Source organism: Benincasa hispida, chromosome 1, assembly GCF_027475165.1.
Source record: "Benincasa hispida cultivar pf3 chromosome 1, pf3_genome.v1.1, whole genome shotgun sequence".
Lineage (NCBI taxonomy): Eukaryota > Viridiplantae > Streptophyta > Magnoliopsida > Cucurbitales > Cucurbitaceae > Benincasa > Benincasa hispida.
This window is the reverse complement of record NC_143478.1, coordinates 12,138,060-12,158,386: the sequence shown is the minus strand read 5'-3', so window position 1 is coordinate 12,158,386 and position 20,327 is coordinate 12,138,060. Positions and strand designations below refer to the sequence as shown.

Below are 20,327 nucleotides of genomic sequence, written 5' to 3'. Positions count from 1 at the left end.
AAGATTTCCTTTAGCAAGTCAACCGCAATGTTCTTTTCCTAGATTTCTCAAGGATACTTCGTTCAAATCCTATATACCAAAGTTTCCTTAAGTTTTGTTCAAGTCTCCTCTCAAAATATTTCTAAGACCTAGGGACCACAAGCTTAACCTTCAAAAGGACTTTGCTCACTTCTGGAACATCGCATGATTTATTTCAAAATAAAAATTTTCCACCGAGGTGTCAAATGATTTTATCCTTGCATATTTCTTGTCATTGTTATTTTTTTCTGACCTTGCTCTGATCCAAGTGCCTTGCCTTCATTCTAGCTTGTCCCCACGTGTGTCATGCAGACATCCAACTACGAGCAATGCACTCTTTCTCAGACTAAACTCATGCCTATTTGGCAGTGGAGTTGTGGTCATTTATTTATGCGTTGATCCTGGTGACTTACTTTCGTTTTGGCTTGCCCCCACGTATGTCATGCGGACATCCAATTACGGGTAAGTGCCTTTCACAACTTAACTCTTATTAACATGGGTTTCCCATTGCGTTGACAGTGGAGTTGTAATTCCTAAAATAATTTTTTTTTTCAAAATAGCAAGGTTGAAAATAAATACTTCACCCCCAAATTTAAAATGCGGCAATGTCCTCATTGCAAAAGATTGAAATGAGTCATACGATGTTCATAAAAAGCTTTGTAAAGAGAGTTTGAAAGAAAGCTAGCAAACCCCTAACTTCTAGAAATATTTCATGAGGTGACTATCTTAAAGTTAAGTTGACTCTAGTATTTACGAAATAAATAGAAGTATGTTTTTCATCATTGAAATCATAATTGGTAGAGAGACATTATGCGGTAATGTACTAAATTTATCTATGGCAAATGATTGCGGTAATCAAAGAGGATGCGGTGATAAATCTTTTAAACTAGAATGCAATGCGATAGTGCAAAATTTGAAACAGAGATAAGGAAGAATACACCCCCAAATTTGCGTTGTCACCCGCAGTATGTATTGATGCATCCATCTTTGCGATGATCTCTCTTCTTTGGATTGCGGTGATGGAGTGAGATAATTTGATGCTTCATGTAACATCTCCACAATCCTGTGCCTTAATCGTTGTAAACAAACAAAGAGAGGGTCAAATGATTTGAAACAAAACAACAAGTTTTATTTTTAGAAGTAAAGAAAAAAAAAGATATGCGATAATAGACGAAATTAAGATGCTGAAAGTTCATGAAGGATTAATGTAGGAAAAAGGATATTCAAAAGAGTTGCGTCCCTGATGAGGTTGAGTCATATAATAACACAGGGACTACTTATTCCAAACTGGGTTGTTCACGTCTATGGTGGCTTTTCCCTCTTTTCTTTGTCCTCTAGGATCCTTACTGCCTTAATCCGGAGCTTTTCCCCATGAATGTTCATTACAATCTCCCCATTACGTACATCAATTTGAGCACGACCGGTCGAAAGGAATGGTCGTCCCAATATGATGGGCGCATCTTCGTCCGCTTTATAATCCAAAATGAGGAAGTCTGCCGGTAGTATGAATTTATCGATTGGTAATCCTACTATTATGGTCATCATCGTGTAGCCGCAATCTTGAAATGACTGCAATCGCTTGACGATCGAAACTTCTATGTGATGGACGCATGCGGTTGATTACCGCAACACCCATGCGTTGAATGTATGTGTTCTCGTTTGCGATGGAGAATTTCTCCACATGCAGTCGTCTATGTGATAGCCCGGCTTCCGCGTCTGCGTCTGCTTCCTGTGTTAGCTACAAAGATAGACAATTGAATGCATAATAACGCATAATAGTGGGTCAATCGAGATTCTTAATGTTGAACGATGAAAACTCATTTTCTCATGAATTCCTAACATAATTACCACATATTCTGCTTAACAGCTCTCATAATTCTAAATAAAAGGCCTAAGATAACGTGCATTTTTACCGTCATCATCCACTTCAATGTGGCGGAGTTGAATGGGTCTACCATCGATGAGGGCAACCAGGTTAGCATAATCCTGCATTCTTTGTCGGAGAGCTTCCTGCACTTTGTTAGTAATGTAATTCTTAACAAAGTGAAATATAACTTTACAACTCTCCTCAACGAGTTGCAGACCTACCAATCTTTACTGAAAAGTAAGGAAAGAAAGAAAGGTGAGGCAAATGTTGCTTCATCCTCCATGACGTTCCATAGAGGTTCGACCTCAAGAACGAACTCTGCACCTTCTACTTCTAACTCTGCAAAGGGGAAGAAGAAGGGTAGTAAGGGAAAAGGGAAGGCGCTTGCTAACCTGTCGCCTGTCGCCCCAAGAAGGTGTCCACCATCGGTTAAAAAGGAAAAGTGTTTCCACTGCAACCAGAATGGACACTGGAAGAGGAACTGTCCTTGCTGGCTGAAAGAAAGGAAGGCCACTAAGGCTAAGGCCAAGGCAGATAAAGGTAAATATGATGCGGCCTACTCTATAGTTGGGTGCCTTATTCTGGTAATACTATTGGATGCAGCCTACTCTGTAGTTGTTACAAAGAGTTGTAAAGTGCTACAAACGAAGTGATCCTAATTCGTACATGTTATGACATGAGGATTGGAGGCGTCCTATGCAAATGAGTTTTGTACAAGATCGGACCACGAAACTAGTCACTCTTACTTTATAACGTTGTTTACTGTTTAAGACTGACTATTTCAAAGCGATGACCTAGGTAACTTAACTTTAATTCTGAGCTAACTATGAACTCATGTTTGTTCAAGATTATCCTTTGATCTGCAAATGGTAAGAGTAGTCCAATGTCACTGCTCAATAAGCCTTCCATTTTGGAGATAAGACCAGATGAATAGCTAGGGACATAGCCTTGCAAGATGGAACTCACTCCTACCCGATTAGGGTTAGTGGAGAGGTTGTTCCCTTTAAGTGATGATTCTGGGTCTTGAACAAGAGACCTCACCCTCTCATTGGCTCAAGAGGGACTCGATTTTTTGATTGGATCACAAATAAATTGTTCATTAGAAGATCAGTGGGACTTGAGGAATAAGAGGTAATTCCGGGGGTAAAACAGAGATTCGACCCAGTCGTTATTACGAACAACTTGTGAAGGGTTAACCTACTAATTATGGTTATATCGAGTGGACATAATATATCTACAGTGAGAGGAGTTTAACTATGGATTTTAGTGGAGTGACCCATTACTTAACGAATAGGGGTTAATTCGGTCTAATGAGTTTAGTCAATTAATCTCGGATCGTTGGAGCCCATGACATGTAGGTCCACGAGGTCCCCCTACTAGCTCGTAAATGGATTAGCTCCAGAGTAGTGTGATAAGTTAATTTGAAATGTTCAAATTAGAATTAAACAAAATTGGAGAATTAATATTTAAATATGATTTAAATAAATAAAGATGGAATTGTGTAAAATTAATTTAATATTTGATATTAAATTAATTAGGATTATTTAAATTGTTTAAATATTTATTTATTAATTTTATTAAAAAAATTAATTTTGTATAATTAATAATATTTTCAATTTTATAAAATAAATTAATTTATGAAATCAATATATCAAAAGTTGAAAAAGAAGGAAAAACACAAAATGGAAAATTGGCATTTTCCATTGTCTTCTTCAAGTTGCTCACACTAAACCCACCATCTTAAGTCTTCATTTACTCCAAGCAAGAGCTGCATATCATACAGCTATTCTCATTGCATGATGGTCTGCAATATATTGAAGAGATTGGAGTGATTTTGAGGCAATGCAACCGATAGAATTTTGCTGAAAATTCGTAAGAAGAAAGAGTTCTTCATTGGGTTGTTGTTGTGAGTACCTCTCTAAGTTCCCTTGATTCTAGCTTATTTTAAGTCCCACAACTCAATCTAGAGCACCAAGAGGATAGTAGGGAAGATCTTGAGGTGGTCTACAACAAGATTCGAAGAGATTTGCAGTTGGATTCAAGCTTTTGAAGAAGTTCTACAAAGGTATGACTTGAAACCCATCCATTTCTGCTATAACATGTTTTATTTTTTGCCAAAATTAATGAATTAGAGTGCTTATCGATCCTCGTCGCCTCCGCTGCATGATGGTACAATCCAAAAAAACACTCTCTTCATTCACCTTGATATTGATTTATACAACTGCCACCCTTAGAGGGACACCCATAATGCCTTGATGCCGAGTATAGATCTCACGGTGTGAACTTTAAGAAGAAACGTGAAGAGGATGAAATGAAGTATCATATACCCCATTTTCCTCCCACTGAGCGTTTTACCTAGGGTTAATTAATTTAGGAAAATCTGGCTACTGATTTTAATTAAGTGATTGTTTAATTTGCCCATAAAACAACACTTGCCTTTGGATAGTTAAACGATTTTGATTAAGGTCTATTAAAATATTTAACAAACTTTAATCAAACTTGCATGCTTGTAACAAATCTATCCAATTCACCTTTCTAGGTAAGTTCCTAGGTAGGGGTGTTATATTTCCATTAACTTAAATACCTCAACCTAGATAGAACTAGCCTTTGACAAAAGGTCTCTTATAGATACAGTTGTTAGAATATTTAATCTTTTAATTAAGATCAATTTAATCCTATTGAATCGATTAAAAGATTAAACTTAAATTTCTAATCTCATTAGAAAAGTGATCTTAGGTTTATGTGAATCATGTTTTAAAATAATTTTAAAATATGATTATAACCTAAGATTTGCATGCAACTCTGAATTATTGATTTTAATTTCTAATTTAATTTTTGTTATAACAATGATAAACAAAAGAAATAAATTAAAACCATACATTGCATGCTTTAGCATACTTTAGTAAATTATAACATTTATAAATTAACCTAAAGTAGTGTCATGCTTCATGTAATTTCATTTTATTACTAACATATATGACATTTATATAATAAAGTAATGAAACATACTATAACATACATTCATAAATACATTGAACCATATATTATAATGTAAATCATACATGGATATGTTGTATGAGCATGCTATAAAATTAAATCATGCATCTTAAATTATAACATTTATAATATGATGCATGAAATTAAATGCATAACTTATGGTGGGATTTTATACTATATGACATACTTTATGGCATATAAATATAAATAAAATTCATACATCACATGTAAAAATAAAAGCAATTAACGGACTTGGATTGGACACCTAAAAGGAAATTTAAATCTAACTATTACAAATAAATATCCATCCGATTCGAAACAGGTGAATCGGGCCTTGAACTGCCCAAACCAGACTGTGTATACGTTGAGTTGAGCAAGCAGCCAGCTGAATACGCATCAACAATGAGTTATCTGCTTGTTCATCTCAAACAGCTGCCTGCTTGTTCAAAATTTCTAGATTCAACTTATAATTCAAATAACTCATTTTTCACACTTTTCCTCAAAAAAAATTTCTTCTAAAAACTTGTTCAAAATTATTTTAACATGCTTACCTTAAAATTTAAGCTTATAATTCCTTGTGGTTTGGCAAAAAAACTCCAAATCTTCATCACAGGTTCAGATTCACCCGAGAACTCGACCTTCTTGTAATTTCTTCATTTTCCAGCTCAGTTCCTTTGAAGTTTCCTTTCGGCAGCCTACTTTATCAACTAGACTCATCAAGATTTCAAATGGCTTTGAAATCACCTTAATACCATGAGTAGATTGCTCAAACCGTGCATCTGAATTCAGCCTTCCTTTTTATACCCAAGTCTACATGTTTTACTTTAACTATTAAGTTGCCACCTCATCCCTAAAGTGGGATTGATTTATCTGATCACAAAAGCTGGCCACTTAAAATGGTGGTTAAGCTGATTATCTTCCTGTAATTACCAACGATGGCTACTTGACATCAACATTGATCAACGCTAGTTTACTAGCCTTGCCATCGTATAACCCCTTGGCCGCATGTCTCAAGGCCATCACTTGTACCATCACACACCCCTTTGGACGCGTGTCTCAAGACCAACGCTTGGCTAGGCCTAACGCCTTGCTCAAGGTTGTCACCTTGACTTTCCTAGCTTGCAACTGAAGGAACTCTAAAACTAGAGAACTAGTGAGCGGAAGCAAATCATTCCAAACACCATTGTGAAAGAATATAAACATTTACAATCAAACAAAAAAATTATGCATTAAGGATAAATAATAACATGCTTCTTAATTAAAAACAAGGGATCGAGTAAATGATACCTTTGAAGAACCCTGTCTTCACGTATCCCTCGATCGTTTAGCAACTCAACCAACAACACGAACGCATGAGCAAATAGAAGTTCTTCGATCACCAGCGAGTATAGCTCGATCCTTGATCCTCGAATGGAACTGGACACCACCACTCGATTACCTTGGTATTCTTGGTGTGAGAATCCAAGAGGTATGGGCTCTGTATGAATTTGGGTAGAGGGATGGAGGAATTAGACAATTGAGTAAATGATTGAGTATACGACAGAAGAAGAAGTCGTCTATCGTATAGACTTAGTACTCGATCGTGTAGTAAGCGAGTAACTATCATATAGAAAACTCGATGACTTATCATTTACTCTCTCAACAAGTAATCAGATCACTTGATGCATGAAACGTATGGAATGAAAATGAAAAACCATTTTTCAACTTTATCCATTAGTTAGCCATAAACCGTGTATAACCACCCACTTGGAGAAAAAGAAAAACATTAATTATCTCATAATTGATATATTATAAATAAATACAATAACTAACTTATCATATTATATTTATAACCTATAGTTTTAATATTGCATCATATGCAACATATAAACCATAGTTCTTTTTCTCTTTTATGGCATTTAATATAAATCATATTTATATTAATTCCTCCAATCAATGTATTAAATACATCAAATCAATTATATTATATATAATTGAATTAATTTAATTATATGATATATAATCAAACTCCCTCTTGTTAATTTGAATATTTCAAACTAACCCAAAAACTGATTCTCAACATTAATCCATTGAGCTACCAAGGGGACCTTATGGACCTGTAGCTTGAAGCTCCAATGGTACGTGAATAACTGACTAAACTCTTTAATCACGATATCCACCATCTGTTAACTGCCAGGCACACCACTAAAGACCAACAGCTGCACTCTTCGTACTACAAATATTTCTATATCCATCGGATATAACTAATCAACAGTACAATGACCCTTCACAAATCGTTCACAAGTACAACTAGGCTAATTTTTCGTTTTGCCGCTATAGTTACATCTAACTCCTTAAATACCACTAATTCTTTTAATGAACAATATGTCATAGTCCCACTATGACTAAACCCTTCTCGGGCCAAGAGAAGATGTAGTGTCACATTGTTCAAGCCCCAGGATCACCCTTAAGGGAGTAATTTATCTACTTACTTCTGCTTCTAGGAAGAAGTGAATTTCGTCTTGTGTAGCTGAGTTCCCAGCTCCACAATTAGAAAAATTCCCAAAGTGGTTGGTTTGAGTCAGCGATCTGGCACTCGCACCCATGTAAATCAAAGAACCGCCCTCATAGGCAGGAGTTCACAACTCACTCAGAATTAAGGTCATGTTACCTATGGTAGTCTTAGTGAAATGAAAGTCTCTATCATGGACGGCGTCATATAACAAGACTAAACATTTCGTGGTCCGGTCTTATACAAACTCCTTTGTATGGAGCATCCCCGCTCGAATGTCTAATACACAAATGATCAAGATCATACGAGTTATAGCACTTTACAACATTTGTAACACCTACAAAACGGGCCACACTCGTAGTGTCACTAGGATAAGGTTTCCCTTCTTTATCCATATACTACAGACCATTTAGGTTATCACTTAAAGCACGATCCACTTGTATGTCTCCACATACATGCTTAAGTTATAACAATAACCATGGATATTAGTTTATTGGTTTGTGGTTAATGCAACTAAAATATCTTATATATCATAGACTAAAGTGAATAAAATATCTCATATTATAAAAATTATATGTTCATACCTGTGTTTACAAACTATAGGACCCTGCGAGATTTAGGGCATCAACCCCAACAGCAGCATTATCGCCTAGCATAATGCCAATGCCTAGACAACATACTTTTTCCATCGCCCAAGTCTTGATTTGTCGCACACTAGCTACCACTTGACGTTGTTCTGGCGCGTGATAAAGTTGATGTATGGGTAATTGTGATAAAGTTTGATATTGATTCATGACCTTGATTGCATGCTTATGTCTATCTGAAATTTTTAATGACTGTTAGTTCCAGGATTCATGATTGTATGCTTATGTCTATATGAGATTTTAGTGACTGTTAGTGTTACCATTGGGCTATGCACATCGCATGTTGTGAGCCTTCGGGCCTACACCCTATGCTTATGTACGGTGTCCTTTTTGGGATCACCACTTATGTTTATGCCTGTGACCTGCGTCACCACTTATGAAGGCGTGCCTTTGGGTTCACCCCTTATGCCTATGATGCCCTTGTGTGTTTTGGTCTAATGGAAAGACTAACAGATCACTGAGTGGGCCCAGTAGTGGGCCGCTTACTGAGTATACTTTTATACTCACTTTTTTCTTTTCCTATTTTTCAGGTAAGGGTAATGATAGACCAGCGCATGACAAGAGAGATCCGTGACCTGACCATGAAAAATGTACTGAGTAAGGGTAATGATAGGACGACTTACTGCTTCCGCACTTAATATAATGTTTTGGAGTCTGGTTTAGGAGTTAGGCGTTTTAAACTCTCATGAAAAATTCATTAATTTCATTATTTGACTATTTAATTATTTTTCATTTTAAAGTTGGGTTTAGGGGTACCCCGAACGGTAAATTTTTTTATTTTATTTTATTTTTTTTAGTTTATTTATTATTATTTAATTATGTTTTCTTCTCTTTGCTCATTTGAGCACTATTAAATAAAAGTTCGGTTCTTTTATTTGATTGTTTAGAGAAAAAAAAATGTACGATTAAGCCTATGCATGCATGAAGTAGCGTCATAAGCATACAATCATGAATCCTGGAACTAACCGTCATTAAAAATCTTAAACAGACATAAGCATGCAATCAAGGCTATGAATCAACATCAAACTTTATCACAATTACCCATACATCAACTTTATCACAGTTACCCATAAAACAAAACCTACAAAATAAAACAAAACAAAATAGATGAAAAATATAATAAATAAATAAAGGAGAAAAAAAGAGAAAAAGAAAATAAAGCATTTAAAAAGGATACTGATTTCCATTCAATTAACTGAGTTGTTTTATTAAAAAAAAATTAAAAAAAATAAAAAAAAATACATTTTTGGTCCGTAGATTTTGAGTGTAGTTTCTATTTAGTCCATAGGTTTCAAAATATTACACATCTAGACCTTAAGTTTTGAGTTTGGTTTTAATTTAGTTCCTAGATTTCAAAATACTGCAATTTTATCCCTGACATTTGAATTTTGCTTCAATTTTGTCCCTATGTCTCAAAATTTATACTTTCAACCTTAATTTTTCACTAAATATTCACTTTCCGTCTTTTGGAGTTAATTTATGTTAATAAATTAAAAATCATTAAAGAAATTATAATTAATTAAGTTTTATTATTTTTATCACTTTTAAAATTAAATTTAAAATTTCACTTCTAATTATAATTAATTAATAGAAATTGACGTCAATGATTGAAGGTAAGTATTTAATGAAAATTGAGGTTAAAAATGTAAAAAATTGAAATCTACGGACCAAATTAAAACAAATTTCAAATCTCAAACGTAAAATTATAACATTTTAAAATTTAGAGACTAAATTAAAACAAAACTCAAAACTCAAAACTCAAAACCCAAACCCAAAACTCAAGAACTAAATGTGTAAAATTTTCAAATCTAGAAATCAAATAGAAATTAGAATCAAAACTAAGAACCAAAAAGGTATTATTTTCCTAAAAAGAAAATGGTGCTGAGTTGTTTGTACCCCGTTTTTGCAAAATTTCTACTCTATTTTTGCAAATTGTTTTAAAGTGATAAAAAAAATTTAAATTCTTTTGTTACTTGGTCCGATTTTCATGGTTCATTGGGTAGGGTTTAGTTCCTTTTTGTTATTAATTAAAGTTAGTCCAATGTTATGGCGACACGTACGGCATTCCTTGAATAATATTTTATCTTAAGCCTGGCGCCGTCGTTATTTTGACAATTGCAACGCTGTCGGACCAGCTAGGTAGGCCTTGGGTTGGCTAATATTTTGGGACGTGTATTCTGTTTGGGCCTGTCGAAGCAGGGCTCCACAAATAATACAAGCCCACTTTGAAGCATCAATAAAAACCCAAGTTTCAGTGATTTCTCAAACCCTAGAACGCTTTCCCTCTTAGCGCAGCGAACAACAGCCATTCATCTGGTCTGAGATCTCTCTTCAGCTTAATTTTCAACTCTTGTTCTTGTTTTGTTTTTCTGTAATTGATCTCTGTTGTTGTTCTGCGTTTCTTCTTTCTTAATTTTTGCTAGCTTGCAAACGTGCGGTGAAAGATGTCGACCGGAGAAATTGCTTGCTCCTACGCTGCCCTCATCCTCTACGATGATAATATCCCCATTACCGTATGCTTCTCTTTAATACTGGCACCCTTCTTCAATATTAAGTTTCTTTTTTTTTTTTTCCTCATTAGTTTCGGGGATCGTAGTAACTAATGGGAAATTACCATGTGTTGTTCTAAGTGATTGGGTGGATATCATGATTTTTTAATATTTTGCGTGATTTCCGTTTAGAATAGAGAAATTACGAAACATGGAGTACATTTAATTTGTATTTCTGTGGAAAGAATGCTTACGATCTAGATCGTCGGCGTGTTTATGATTTTTGTGCCAATTTATGATACCTGCCTTTTTTTTCTTTTATTTCTATGAGAGCGTTCGTTTCCTATCATTTGTAAGGAAATAAAACACCAAAATGTGTTTTTTAAACAGGCAGAAAAGATTGCCACGATTGTAAAGGCAGCTAATGTGCCAGATGTGGAATCTTACTGGTTCGGTCTTTTTGCTAAGCTGGCTGAGAAGCGTAACATTGGAGATTTGATCCTCAATGTTGGGGCTGGTGGTGGTGCCGCAGTGGCTGCTGCTGTCCCTGCTAGTGGAGTTGCTGGTGGCGCTGCTGCTGCAGCTGCTCCTCCACCGGAAGAGAAAAAGGTACGCGATAAGCCATTTCGTTCCTAGGAATCACATAAATATTCAAGTCTTTTCTATTTTGAAAGCTTAGTTTTGAGATTGGATTACTTTTGGTGCTTGCAGGAAGAACCTAAGGAAGAGAGTGACGACGATATGGGATTCAGTTTGTTTGATTAGGTCGGTTTATGGCTTCGCTTATTTTGTTTGAGGTTGATTATCTTTTAGATGCCCGAGGGGGGCTCCTGTTATTTTACAGATATGTAATTTTGGACATCCGTAACAAATTTGCCAGAAGTTTTGATTTGAATATGATTTGATTTCATCTTTGCGGTTGAGTTATATTATAATTATATACCATAGATTATAGATTTGATTTCACCTTTGCGGTTGAGTTATATTATAATTATACATATATCATATGTCCTCTCAGTTTGATAGTTGTAATATTTGGTATAATTTGTTTGGTTTCCACGTCGCTATTTGTTGTTTCATTAGCATGCTTCCTCTGAATCTTTTGGACTACAAAAGGTGATAATTGCATCGTTTTAGATTGAATTTGGCCTTTAGTATCAAGTACCAAGGTTGACAAAGGGAGATGGGAATATTGTAACTTGGCAAGAAATTGCGAAGAAATCAAGAATGGAGTTTTTAAGTTCAACTTTAATAGTGTTTTTAATAGAGATCCTTAAATGTTTATAAAGAATTACTCTATTATAGATATGATTTTGAATGTGAATTTCCAATTGGGTAGATTTTGAAAAAATGGCGTGACTAAAATTTTAAATTAAAAAAGTCATGTCAACAAGTTTTGGCTTTCGTACAATCATATCAACGAAGCCAAAGCTCCCGTCGGGAGGGGAAAGTGATGGGAGTTTTTAAGTTCAACTTTAATAGTGTTTTTAATAGAGATCCTTAAATGTTTATAAAGAATTACTCTATTATAGATATAATTTTGAATGTGAATTTCCAATTGGGTAGATTTTGAAAAAATGGCGTGACTAAAATTTTAAATTAAAAAAGTCATGTCAACAAGTTTTGGCTTTCGTACAATCATATCAACGAAGCCACCGGATCATCTCCTGAGAAGGTTGAGATCTACCGCCAAAGATGATTTCCTCTCAAGGAAAGAAGTATTTGGTTAATTCGACTATCCCCAATTCAGGATGTGCATTCTTCAGAGAGGTTCAATGCATTTCCAGATCTCCCATTCCGATTCCCAGTGATGCATGGACTGAACTGTGGTGGTTCAACTCTTTTTTTTAGAATCATTTAACATTTCGCACTTTAAGTGGATGTCAAGGCCACCTTACAGAACGTCCTTGAGAAAATATGTATCCATTTTGTTTTTCCTTTATCATTATTTTTTTAAATGCTTTCTGTTTTCTATTTGACCAATTTCACAGCCCCTATTTTATTTTTCTGGGACTACTTTCAGTTCCAAAACTTGTCAACGATAACTAGAATCATAATCAACATTGTTTACAACCATATTCTAGAGACCAAAATAGAAGGAACTTGATCAAAACAACAGGAACATCAGTTTCATCTTCTAAACACTCAATTATATAGTCGGTTGGGAATTGAACTGGGTTGCGCCCTTTGTGGACGTATCTCTGTATCGGTATGCTGGCTGAATTCAATTGATAGCTCATACCATTTACTCTAACAAATAGGTTAACTACCTACCTTCGTATTTGTATTTACAGCTACAAAGTGTCATTCTTCCCTTCTGAAATTTGAGAGGGAGAGGGCCGTGTTATAGCTAATAAAAAACACCTCTATCTCACATGGGTTTATAACTAAATAGTTGCTCCATACTCTGTCAAGAATTGGTCGTCTTCTCTTTTCCTACATGATTATATATGTATTTCGTTCTATGTCAGAATTTGCCAGCTCAGAAAGATAAGCATATTAGGAGGATCAGAAACAAAACTCACCGAATAGACTTGCTTTTAAAGGGAATCGTAGGGAGGACGGTCTCTTTACTTTAACCTCCGTGAGTTGCCTGCTCTTATTTAGTCTTTCTACTTTTTCTTTTCCACTGCTGCTTTCTCCTACTAAGAGATGATATCCTTTTGTGACCTTGTCATGGTAGACGGTTGGTGGTGCAAGCCTCAGTTGAGGCACATTTTCTATGTCGATTACTCTTTGGTTTTTCTGTAAGTTAGTCAGTATCTCAAACTGCAGCAAACAAATTCAGGTATATTAGTTCAGTTGCAACAGAGCATATTGTTCACTGCACTAGTAAGACATAAACAATACCCGTGGTATTTGCTGAAGAGTATATGGGAGCTCCAATAAATCTGTTTCTTGTGGATATGAAACAGAAGCTCCCGATGATGATTGAGTTCTTGATGAGAATTTATTCACTAGACCATACTCGCTCGGTGCTTTGCTTCTAGACCGTTGAGATTGATTGCTATGGACACAAATTGGGCATATGAAGTCACCGCCCGATGCCTCATTGTCAGGATCTTCACATTGAAGATGAGTTGCATGACCACAGTTAAAAACTCGTACTCTGTAACTTGATGAGCTTTTGATAAGAAGACGATTGCATATGCAACAGACAACACTCTGGGGAGCATATCCGTGAGACGCCCCCTTCTTCAATAAACTCATGGTATAGAATGTGTCATCCTCTATCAAAGTTTTGGCAGTATCCTAAACAAGTTTGAAAAGACTTTAAATTTACATGAGGTAGAAAATATTTGAATACCTAACGCAGAAAATTAGTCAAGCCTCCATGTTCTATTTAATGCAAGTTTTGAATTGCATGCACAGCATTTCCCAGATATTTATAGCTTCGTCTGTATTAGAACACTTCTAACAGAGATGCATACTCCTAGAATTTTGAAGCCATAATGCAATGTACGGAGTAGTCTAAATGAAGCATAAAAGAAAGAGATTCAGGGAAATTTGATCATATAAATGGTTTTGGCTCTTTAAGACAAGATAGGAAACTCAAGCCTCAGAATTGTGTATATCTCCTAGGCATTTACCTTGAAATAAACATGTACGTTCTGTGTTCCATTAGATCCATACATTAGTAGCCTCAACTAAACTCTATAATTATTACTTGGTCGCACAGAGTTTAAAGGAAGACGTTTTATTTTCAAATCAAGACCCTTATTCCATTACCATGTAAAATTTTAAGAATACAAACTTAAAAACTTGATTAAAAATTTTAATACTAGAAATTTTAATCATAAAATTTAATGATGATATTTATTGTTGAAAAAGAATAAGCCAGATATCAAGCACCCCAGACATATTGTAGCAAGTGCAAGACTGAAGGAATGAAAAGAGTACCAGGATTCTTCTTTCAAAGCCAAAAGTCCCAAGCATCCCAAGTATGGTAAGTTTAAAATCGCCAAATTCTTGACTTCCGTTGTCATATAGAAGTCGGGACATGATAGTTGGAAGATGAACATATCCCGTCATCCCCTCAACTATCTCTCTGATAAATTGAGAGAATAATCTCCTCAATATATGGGCAGCTTCATTAGACTTCAAAATTCTCCATGTAACTATGTGTGCCTCTTTAGCCTTTTGTGAAGCTGATGACTCGTTCAAGAATTGAACTTGATTTTCTTCAAAAGAAGCAGTTCTATAATTATAAGAATCAATTAAAGGCTCACAAAACCTGCCAATCCAAAGAAAAAAAGTTTATCACAAACTGAGAACCAATTTAATTTATAAATGCATACTACTTCTAAGACTAAAGTTATGCTCAGGAACTACCCAATTGCAGGATATATTTATCGAAGGGAGACAGTGGTTCCTATGTTTTTTCCAATTAAGATTTAAGATGGATACACATGGGATATAGAGACACACACATATGTACGTGTACCAAAAAACATATGATTAAAAGTTAAAAAGCTGTTAACACATCCCTTTCTTCTTTTTCCTTTTTCATTCATCAATAAGTTTGTTAGCAATGAGAGAGGCATCTAAGATTTATCAGCATGCTAGCTACCCTCCTTTCAAATCTCTCAAATATCTCTGCATGATGTTATTTACATGTGATAACGTGAAAAAATAGTACTTTCTCAGCAAAATTTCTCATTGGATCTCACTTCCGCTGGATCAAAAGATATTGTCATTTTATACATTTGGAAAGAACACCCGAAGAAGGTAAATTCCTTCATTTGGGAGCTCCAAAGAAGATTTATAGAACTTCCCTATTGAAAATAAAAGAGAATAACAAACTAAGGAAGATTTTGAGAGTTCCCACCTCTCCTGTACCCGAACACAAAATGCCAAGAAATTAATACCTCACCCCATACCCCGCATATTTAACTAGATATCCCCTGCTGATAAATCTTAGATGATGATATTTACACGTGATAACTTGAAAAAATAGTACTTTCTCAACAAAATTTCTCATTGGATCTCACTTCCTCTGGATCAAAACATAGTGGCATTATATACATTTGGAAAGAACACCCGAAGAAGGTAAATTTCTTCATTTGGTAGCTTAGCCACTGTCGCACCCATGAGAAACTCCAAAGACGATTGATAGAACTTCTCTATTGAAAATAAAAGAGAATAACAAGCTAAGGAAAATTTCGAGAGCTCCCACCTCTCCTGTACCTTAACACAAAATGCCAAAAAAATTCCCCCCAACAACACACAAGGCCATCTAAGCTTCATTGGGTTTGGAGCAATGATTTCAAGTCCAACGTCATTCAAATTTTAGTGGGCCCTGCATTAAGTGCAAGCTCAAACTTTATGGACTAATGCGGTGGAAGCTCTTCTTTCAATAACTTGGTTTAAGAGAAATCAACATATATTTCAAGACAAGTCACTTCCTTATTCTATTCGTTATGAGATCGCTCGATTCTATCTAAACACTTTGCTCCTTATTCAACTCAAGATATTGATTTAAATTGGAATGTTTTTAGTGCCTCTTCATAACTTTAGTCTCTACTTTGTATTATGGTTCTAGCTAGGGATGGACAGTGAAACCGTAGAAACCTAACCAAACGACCGAAATATCAACAAAACCGGAAAAAAAAAATAATAAATGAATAAATAAATAAATAAAAAAGCAGTTCGGTGCGGTTCCATGTAATTCTGAAACCAAATTATTCGGTTCGGTTCGGTTTCAATTTCGAAAACCACTTTTGAAACTAAACCGAACCGTTTTTAATAAATTAAAAATATATATATAGATATATAATAGTTTAGGGTTAGAACTTTCTTCCTTCACTCAAGTCCCACCGCCCACTCCCAAGTCCCAGACCTCTCAAGTCTCATGGTGAGACTCACCTCAGTCTCCTCCGTCCTCCCTCCATACCTCTCGATCTCACAAACACCTCCCCATGAACACGAACGACCGCCTCCACGGCTCCTCGAACGTGGAACACGAACAACCTCATGGAACGCCTCACTATTCAAAGACTGTTCAAAGTTCGACCGCCTCCACAGCTGCACCCACCTCCCTTTGACCATCTCCCTCTCAGTCTCTCTCAAGTCTCTCTCAGTCTCTCCCTTAGCTACCTTCATTTGTTCGGCAGATTCTTCTCTCTGTTGTGGGTACTGGGTAGTGTATAGTATACTATGGATTATGGAAAGAAAAAATGGCTGTGATTTCCTCTGATTTTTTTTATTTTTTTTTAAATTGTCATACACACTGATCAATTGAGCCCATTTCAAGTTCTTTTTCTTTTTCAAGATCTGCATCAAATTTTCATTAAACTTTTATTAACAAATTCTTAGAGATGCTTTTTATCAACTTTGAAAAAGAAGAGAAAATGGCAACACCCTCCAATCCAACAACATTTGCTCTCTGTTAATGAGGTTTTCTGTTGATGATGGAAACCATAGGCAAGAGGAAGTGGAAGGGAGAAGAAAGATAAAAAGGATGGGAAACAAAACAAAAAGAGTTAAATTAAACAAAAAAAAAACCTCAGAACTGAATTTCATGCAGTTTGGTTTGGTTTGGTTCGAACTGCAAAAAATAGTGGTTCCGTTCCGTACAAAGTTTAAACAAAAACAAAAAGACAAAAAAAAAAAGGTTCAGTTCTGTTTGGCCACCAAACCGTTTCCATCCCTAGTTCTAGCCTTGTTTTGGCAAGTTTGAAATCTTTTATTTTTGTTTTGTCTCACATACTTTGAGTAGCAGACTCATTCATTATTTCAATGAAAAGCCCTGTTTTTGTTTAAACAATAAATAAATAAATATCCTACACTAACCCAAAGGGTCCACATACAATGTCCTAGAACTTCTCCTATCTCACTGCACACTATGCTTTCTCTCTCCCTTCTACCCTTTTCCACAACCATTTCCACATTTATAAGGAGGCCTATTGAAGATAGCATTGGCTTTTCATCCACTCAAATAAATTCCCTATTTGCAAGAGTGCGTCTGGAGGCATTTATTCATCCCTGAACCTATGCTGTGACATTTTTTGGGACTGAGTTTTGTAAGACCCCTGGTTATGGTTATGGGAATAGTAGAGTTATTAGTAAATATTAGGATTGTTATTAGAAGGGGGCACTTTGGTATTAGTTGGTAAGTTGTTAGGACTTTTAGTAGAGAAACTAGGTTGAGAGGAAGGGTAGGAAGAATTTGGTAGTTATTTCCTAATTAGGAATGTTGGGAGAGAGTAGCCCTCTAGAAAGGCTATGGTATATTGTAATTTCTTTATGGATATTGCAATATAATTCTATCTTTTAGTCTATTTGTTTGTTTTTTGTGTTGAGTGTTCTTGTTAGGAGGGATCCTAACAAATTGGTACCAAAGCTGTTCATCCTGGGAACATCAATTTTAGAAATGAATTGTGGTCGATTGAATGAAGCAATGTTAGAAGTAAAGAGAGATGTAAGAGCATTGCAACAAAAGCTCATTGAATGTCTGCGAAGAGATAGAGAAAGAGAAAGAGAGGAGAGAAGACTAGCTAATATCAAGGTAAAGAAAGAAGAATCGGAGAAATAGGAATTCCACAATCGTGGAAAAGCAGCAATGAATAAGGAATGGTGTATGTTCAAGCAAGCTCCAATGAGAGAAAATCAACACCGAAGATAGAAGAGAGGGAAGGAAAGCCAATGGAACCTACCAGAATGGCCAAGAGGTACAACCGATGGAAATAAAGGAAAAAAAAAGAAGTGATGAGGAGCTCTCCATGGCAGGAAAGAAAAAGAGAAAAACAGTGGCGTGAAAGTGTTGGAATCAAAGGAGAATGGTTGTGAAGAAGATAGAGAGAAGAAACGATACCTGGTCGTTGATTTCCAAAACCGACGGCGAAGAGTGAGATGGACGGAGATGAGGACTTGGTGGAAGTGGAAACGCCAATCAAAGAAGGTAGAAACATAGGGCAAACATTACAGAGGACAAGGCAAGGAGACAGATGAACAAAGAATTGTTGGAAGGAGTACTATTCGAGGAACAAATGGCAGAAAAATTGAGATGTCAGATGGAAGAAGAATCGACGAACACCATTACAGTTGGTGATGAAATTTCCGGAAGGGCGCAAATGCAAGTTTTGTAAAGAGAAGGCAAAGAAGACGTCAGCGATTCGTTGGATGGGATGGCGAAAAGGATGGAGACCGGAGATGGTGAAGAAACCACAAGGAGAGGCAGAGCTGATCAGGAGAAGACGACGTGGGCAAATTCAAAGGCCGACTATTAGCCAGGACGACGTTAGATCCAAAAGCAATGAGAATGGCGGCCATATCCAATGGCGAAGAAGGAGGTGGTTGGCGATGAGGGCAATCGGGTTGTTAATGGCAGATGTAGTCGTGACGAAGGCCAATGGGGAGGAAAGGGAGCAATGGCGTGATAGTGGGGGACCACTAACGTGTCAAGAGCTAATAGAAAGAGGGAGAGGAAACAAGCAGCGGCGAAAATGGGAGGAAAATGAAAAGATTAACCCTAATGCCATCCACGTGTCAACCGGTTGGGTGGGAGAAGAATGGAATCAAGACCTTATTAATTCTAGGTTAATCGGACTAAAAATGAATATGGATGATGATGCCACCTCCGGCCCAAGGAGGAGAGCTGGGTGATATCAGTTGGGCTATCCTTCCAAAATAGACCGATTATGAGTGATTGGGTAGAGGCCCAATTTCCTGGTTATCAAGGGGTTGAAGAATTTGGCTTATTGAGCTGATTATAAATTTCGTGGATGAGGTCCATTATCTCTCAAAGTTAAAATGTGATAGCTTTAAAAGGTGGATTTCAGGCCGGGTTGTTATTTGACCCAAGACTCAACCTGACACGGCATTGCTGCACCTATGGGAAGAAACTAACCCTAATGGCATTATATGACAGGTACGGCTCTTCACCCACATTGCCGACCATCTCCATTAGACACGCCGATGCCACTGATAAACAATATCATCTGCCACCAATTGGGCCTCCGCTACGTGCCACAGGCCGCCGTTTATAGTCAACAGACCAACCATTTTCAATTTCTGCTGCGATGGATATTAGTTTTTGTGTTTTTATTCTTAAAAAAAGAATGCATAGGAAGATGGTGGGCTAGGCGTTAGCAAATAACTTCCGTTGAATTATAGAAGTGGGAATCAAGTTTCTGTGTGGTGGAGAAGAACGGCCAAACGATCGGAGCAACGGCGTCGGGTGGCAGATTCTGGAAAAAGGGAGAATGGCATCGAAGATGAAAACAACTAGGGATGGTCGTATACAACAGCAAGGGTGGAGGTGGTCGGGGATGATGAAGAAGAGGAGGTTGAAGTTGCTGAAATGTGTAGAGGAAGGTTGCCGACAGTGGAGGGAGATGAAGGATTGGGAGTGCTGCAATTTTTGTGAAGTGGTGGGAAAATTAATCCTTGTTTTTAACCGGTTTCATGTCATGATTTTGACTCCAAAAACTTACTAGAATTGGGTAGTTATCCCAAAGAGAAGAGGCATTACTAATTTCTTGATTTTGTATGGGAAAATAGGAAAATTTTCATATGTATTTCATCTAAAAAAATAAGACATTAATGATGAACCAAATCAAGTGGTCAGTTACAAACATTACAAACAATGATGAGGAAAGAAAAACAATTCTATTTTTGAATTATTAATAATATAGGGTTATACAGACTCAAACCGTAGACCTTCCCACTGAAGTGTCAGGTGGTGGGGTCAGGTGTTAAAAGAAGCTGCAGCATTATCTACGGGTCTGGTTCATGGGCTGAAGTACAAGAAGAAGCCCATTGTCCTTCCAAGGCTGAAGAAAAGGGGTGGTTAATGGGCTGGTGGATGAAGCCCACTATTT

The 20,327-nt window shown here is 36.4% G+C and overlaps 2 protein-coding genes across 3 annotated transcripts in view; one reads left to right on the top strand and one right to left on the bottom strand.

The window, feature by feature from the left end:
- Nucleotides 1-10,136: 10,136 nt before the first annotated feature.
- Nucleotides 10,137-11,420, top strand: LOC120074810 (large ribosomal subunit protein P1-like). Its single transcript, XM_039028027.2, has 4 exons — nucleotides 10,137-10,333; nucleotides 10,441-10,530; nucleotides 10,897-11,115; nucleotides 11,218-11,420. Exons 2-4 carry the CDS (start codon nucleotides 10,462-10,464, stop codon nucleotides 11,269-11,271), a joined length of 342 nt encoding a protein of 113 aa, XP_038883955.1. The 5' UTR covers nucleotides 10,137-10,333; nucleotides 10,441-10,461; the 3' UTR covers nucleotides 11,272-11,420.
- Nucleotides 11,421-12,523: 1,103 nt separating this feature from the next.
- Nucleotides 12,524-20,327, bottom strand: part of SETH5 (transducin family protein / WD-40 repeat family protein) — a 44,378-nt gene continuing 36,574 nt past the window's right edge. For both annotated transcript variants that reach the window (XM_039028025.2, XM_039028026.2), the window contains exons 16-19: nucleotides 14,407-14,740; nucleotides 13,357-13,758; nucleotides 13,032-13,275; nucleotides 12,524-12,942 (exon numbers count right to left, since the gene is read on the bottom strand). In XM_039028025.2, coding sequence (XP_038883953.1) covers nucleotides 12,917-12,942; nucleotides 13,032-13,275; nucleotides 13,357-13,758; nucleotides 14,407-14,740 — 1,006 coding nt within the window. In that variant the 3' untranslated portion in view covers nucleotides 12,524-12,916. The remainder of the gene's footprint in view (nucleotides 12,943-13,031; nucleotides 13,276-13,356; nucleotides 13,759-14,406; nucleotides 14,741-20,327) is intronic.

What these genes read in the sequence shown, in the direction of transcription:
- LOC120074810 (XM_039028027.2), top strand. Translation starts at nt 10,462, where the DNA reads ATGTCGACCGGAGAAATTGCTTGCTCCTACGCTGCCCTCATCCTCTAC. An exon ending in ATGATAATATCCCCATTACC is followed by an intron (nt 10,531 to 10,896) that starts GTATGCTTCTCT and finishes TTTTTTAAACAG; the next exon opens with GCAGAAAAGATTGCCACGAT. An exon ending in CTCCACCGGAAGAGAAAAAG is followed by an intron (nt 11,116 to 11,217) that starts GTACGCGATAAG and finishes TGGTGCTTGCAG; the next exon opens with GAAGAACCTAAGGAAGAGAG.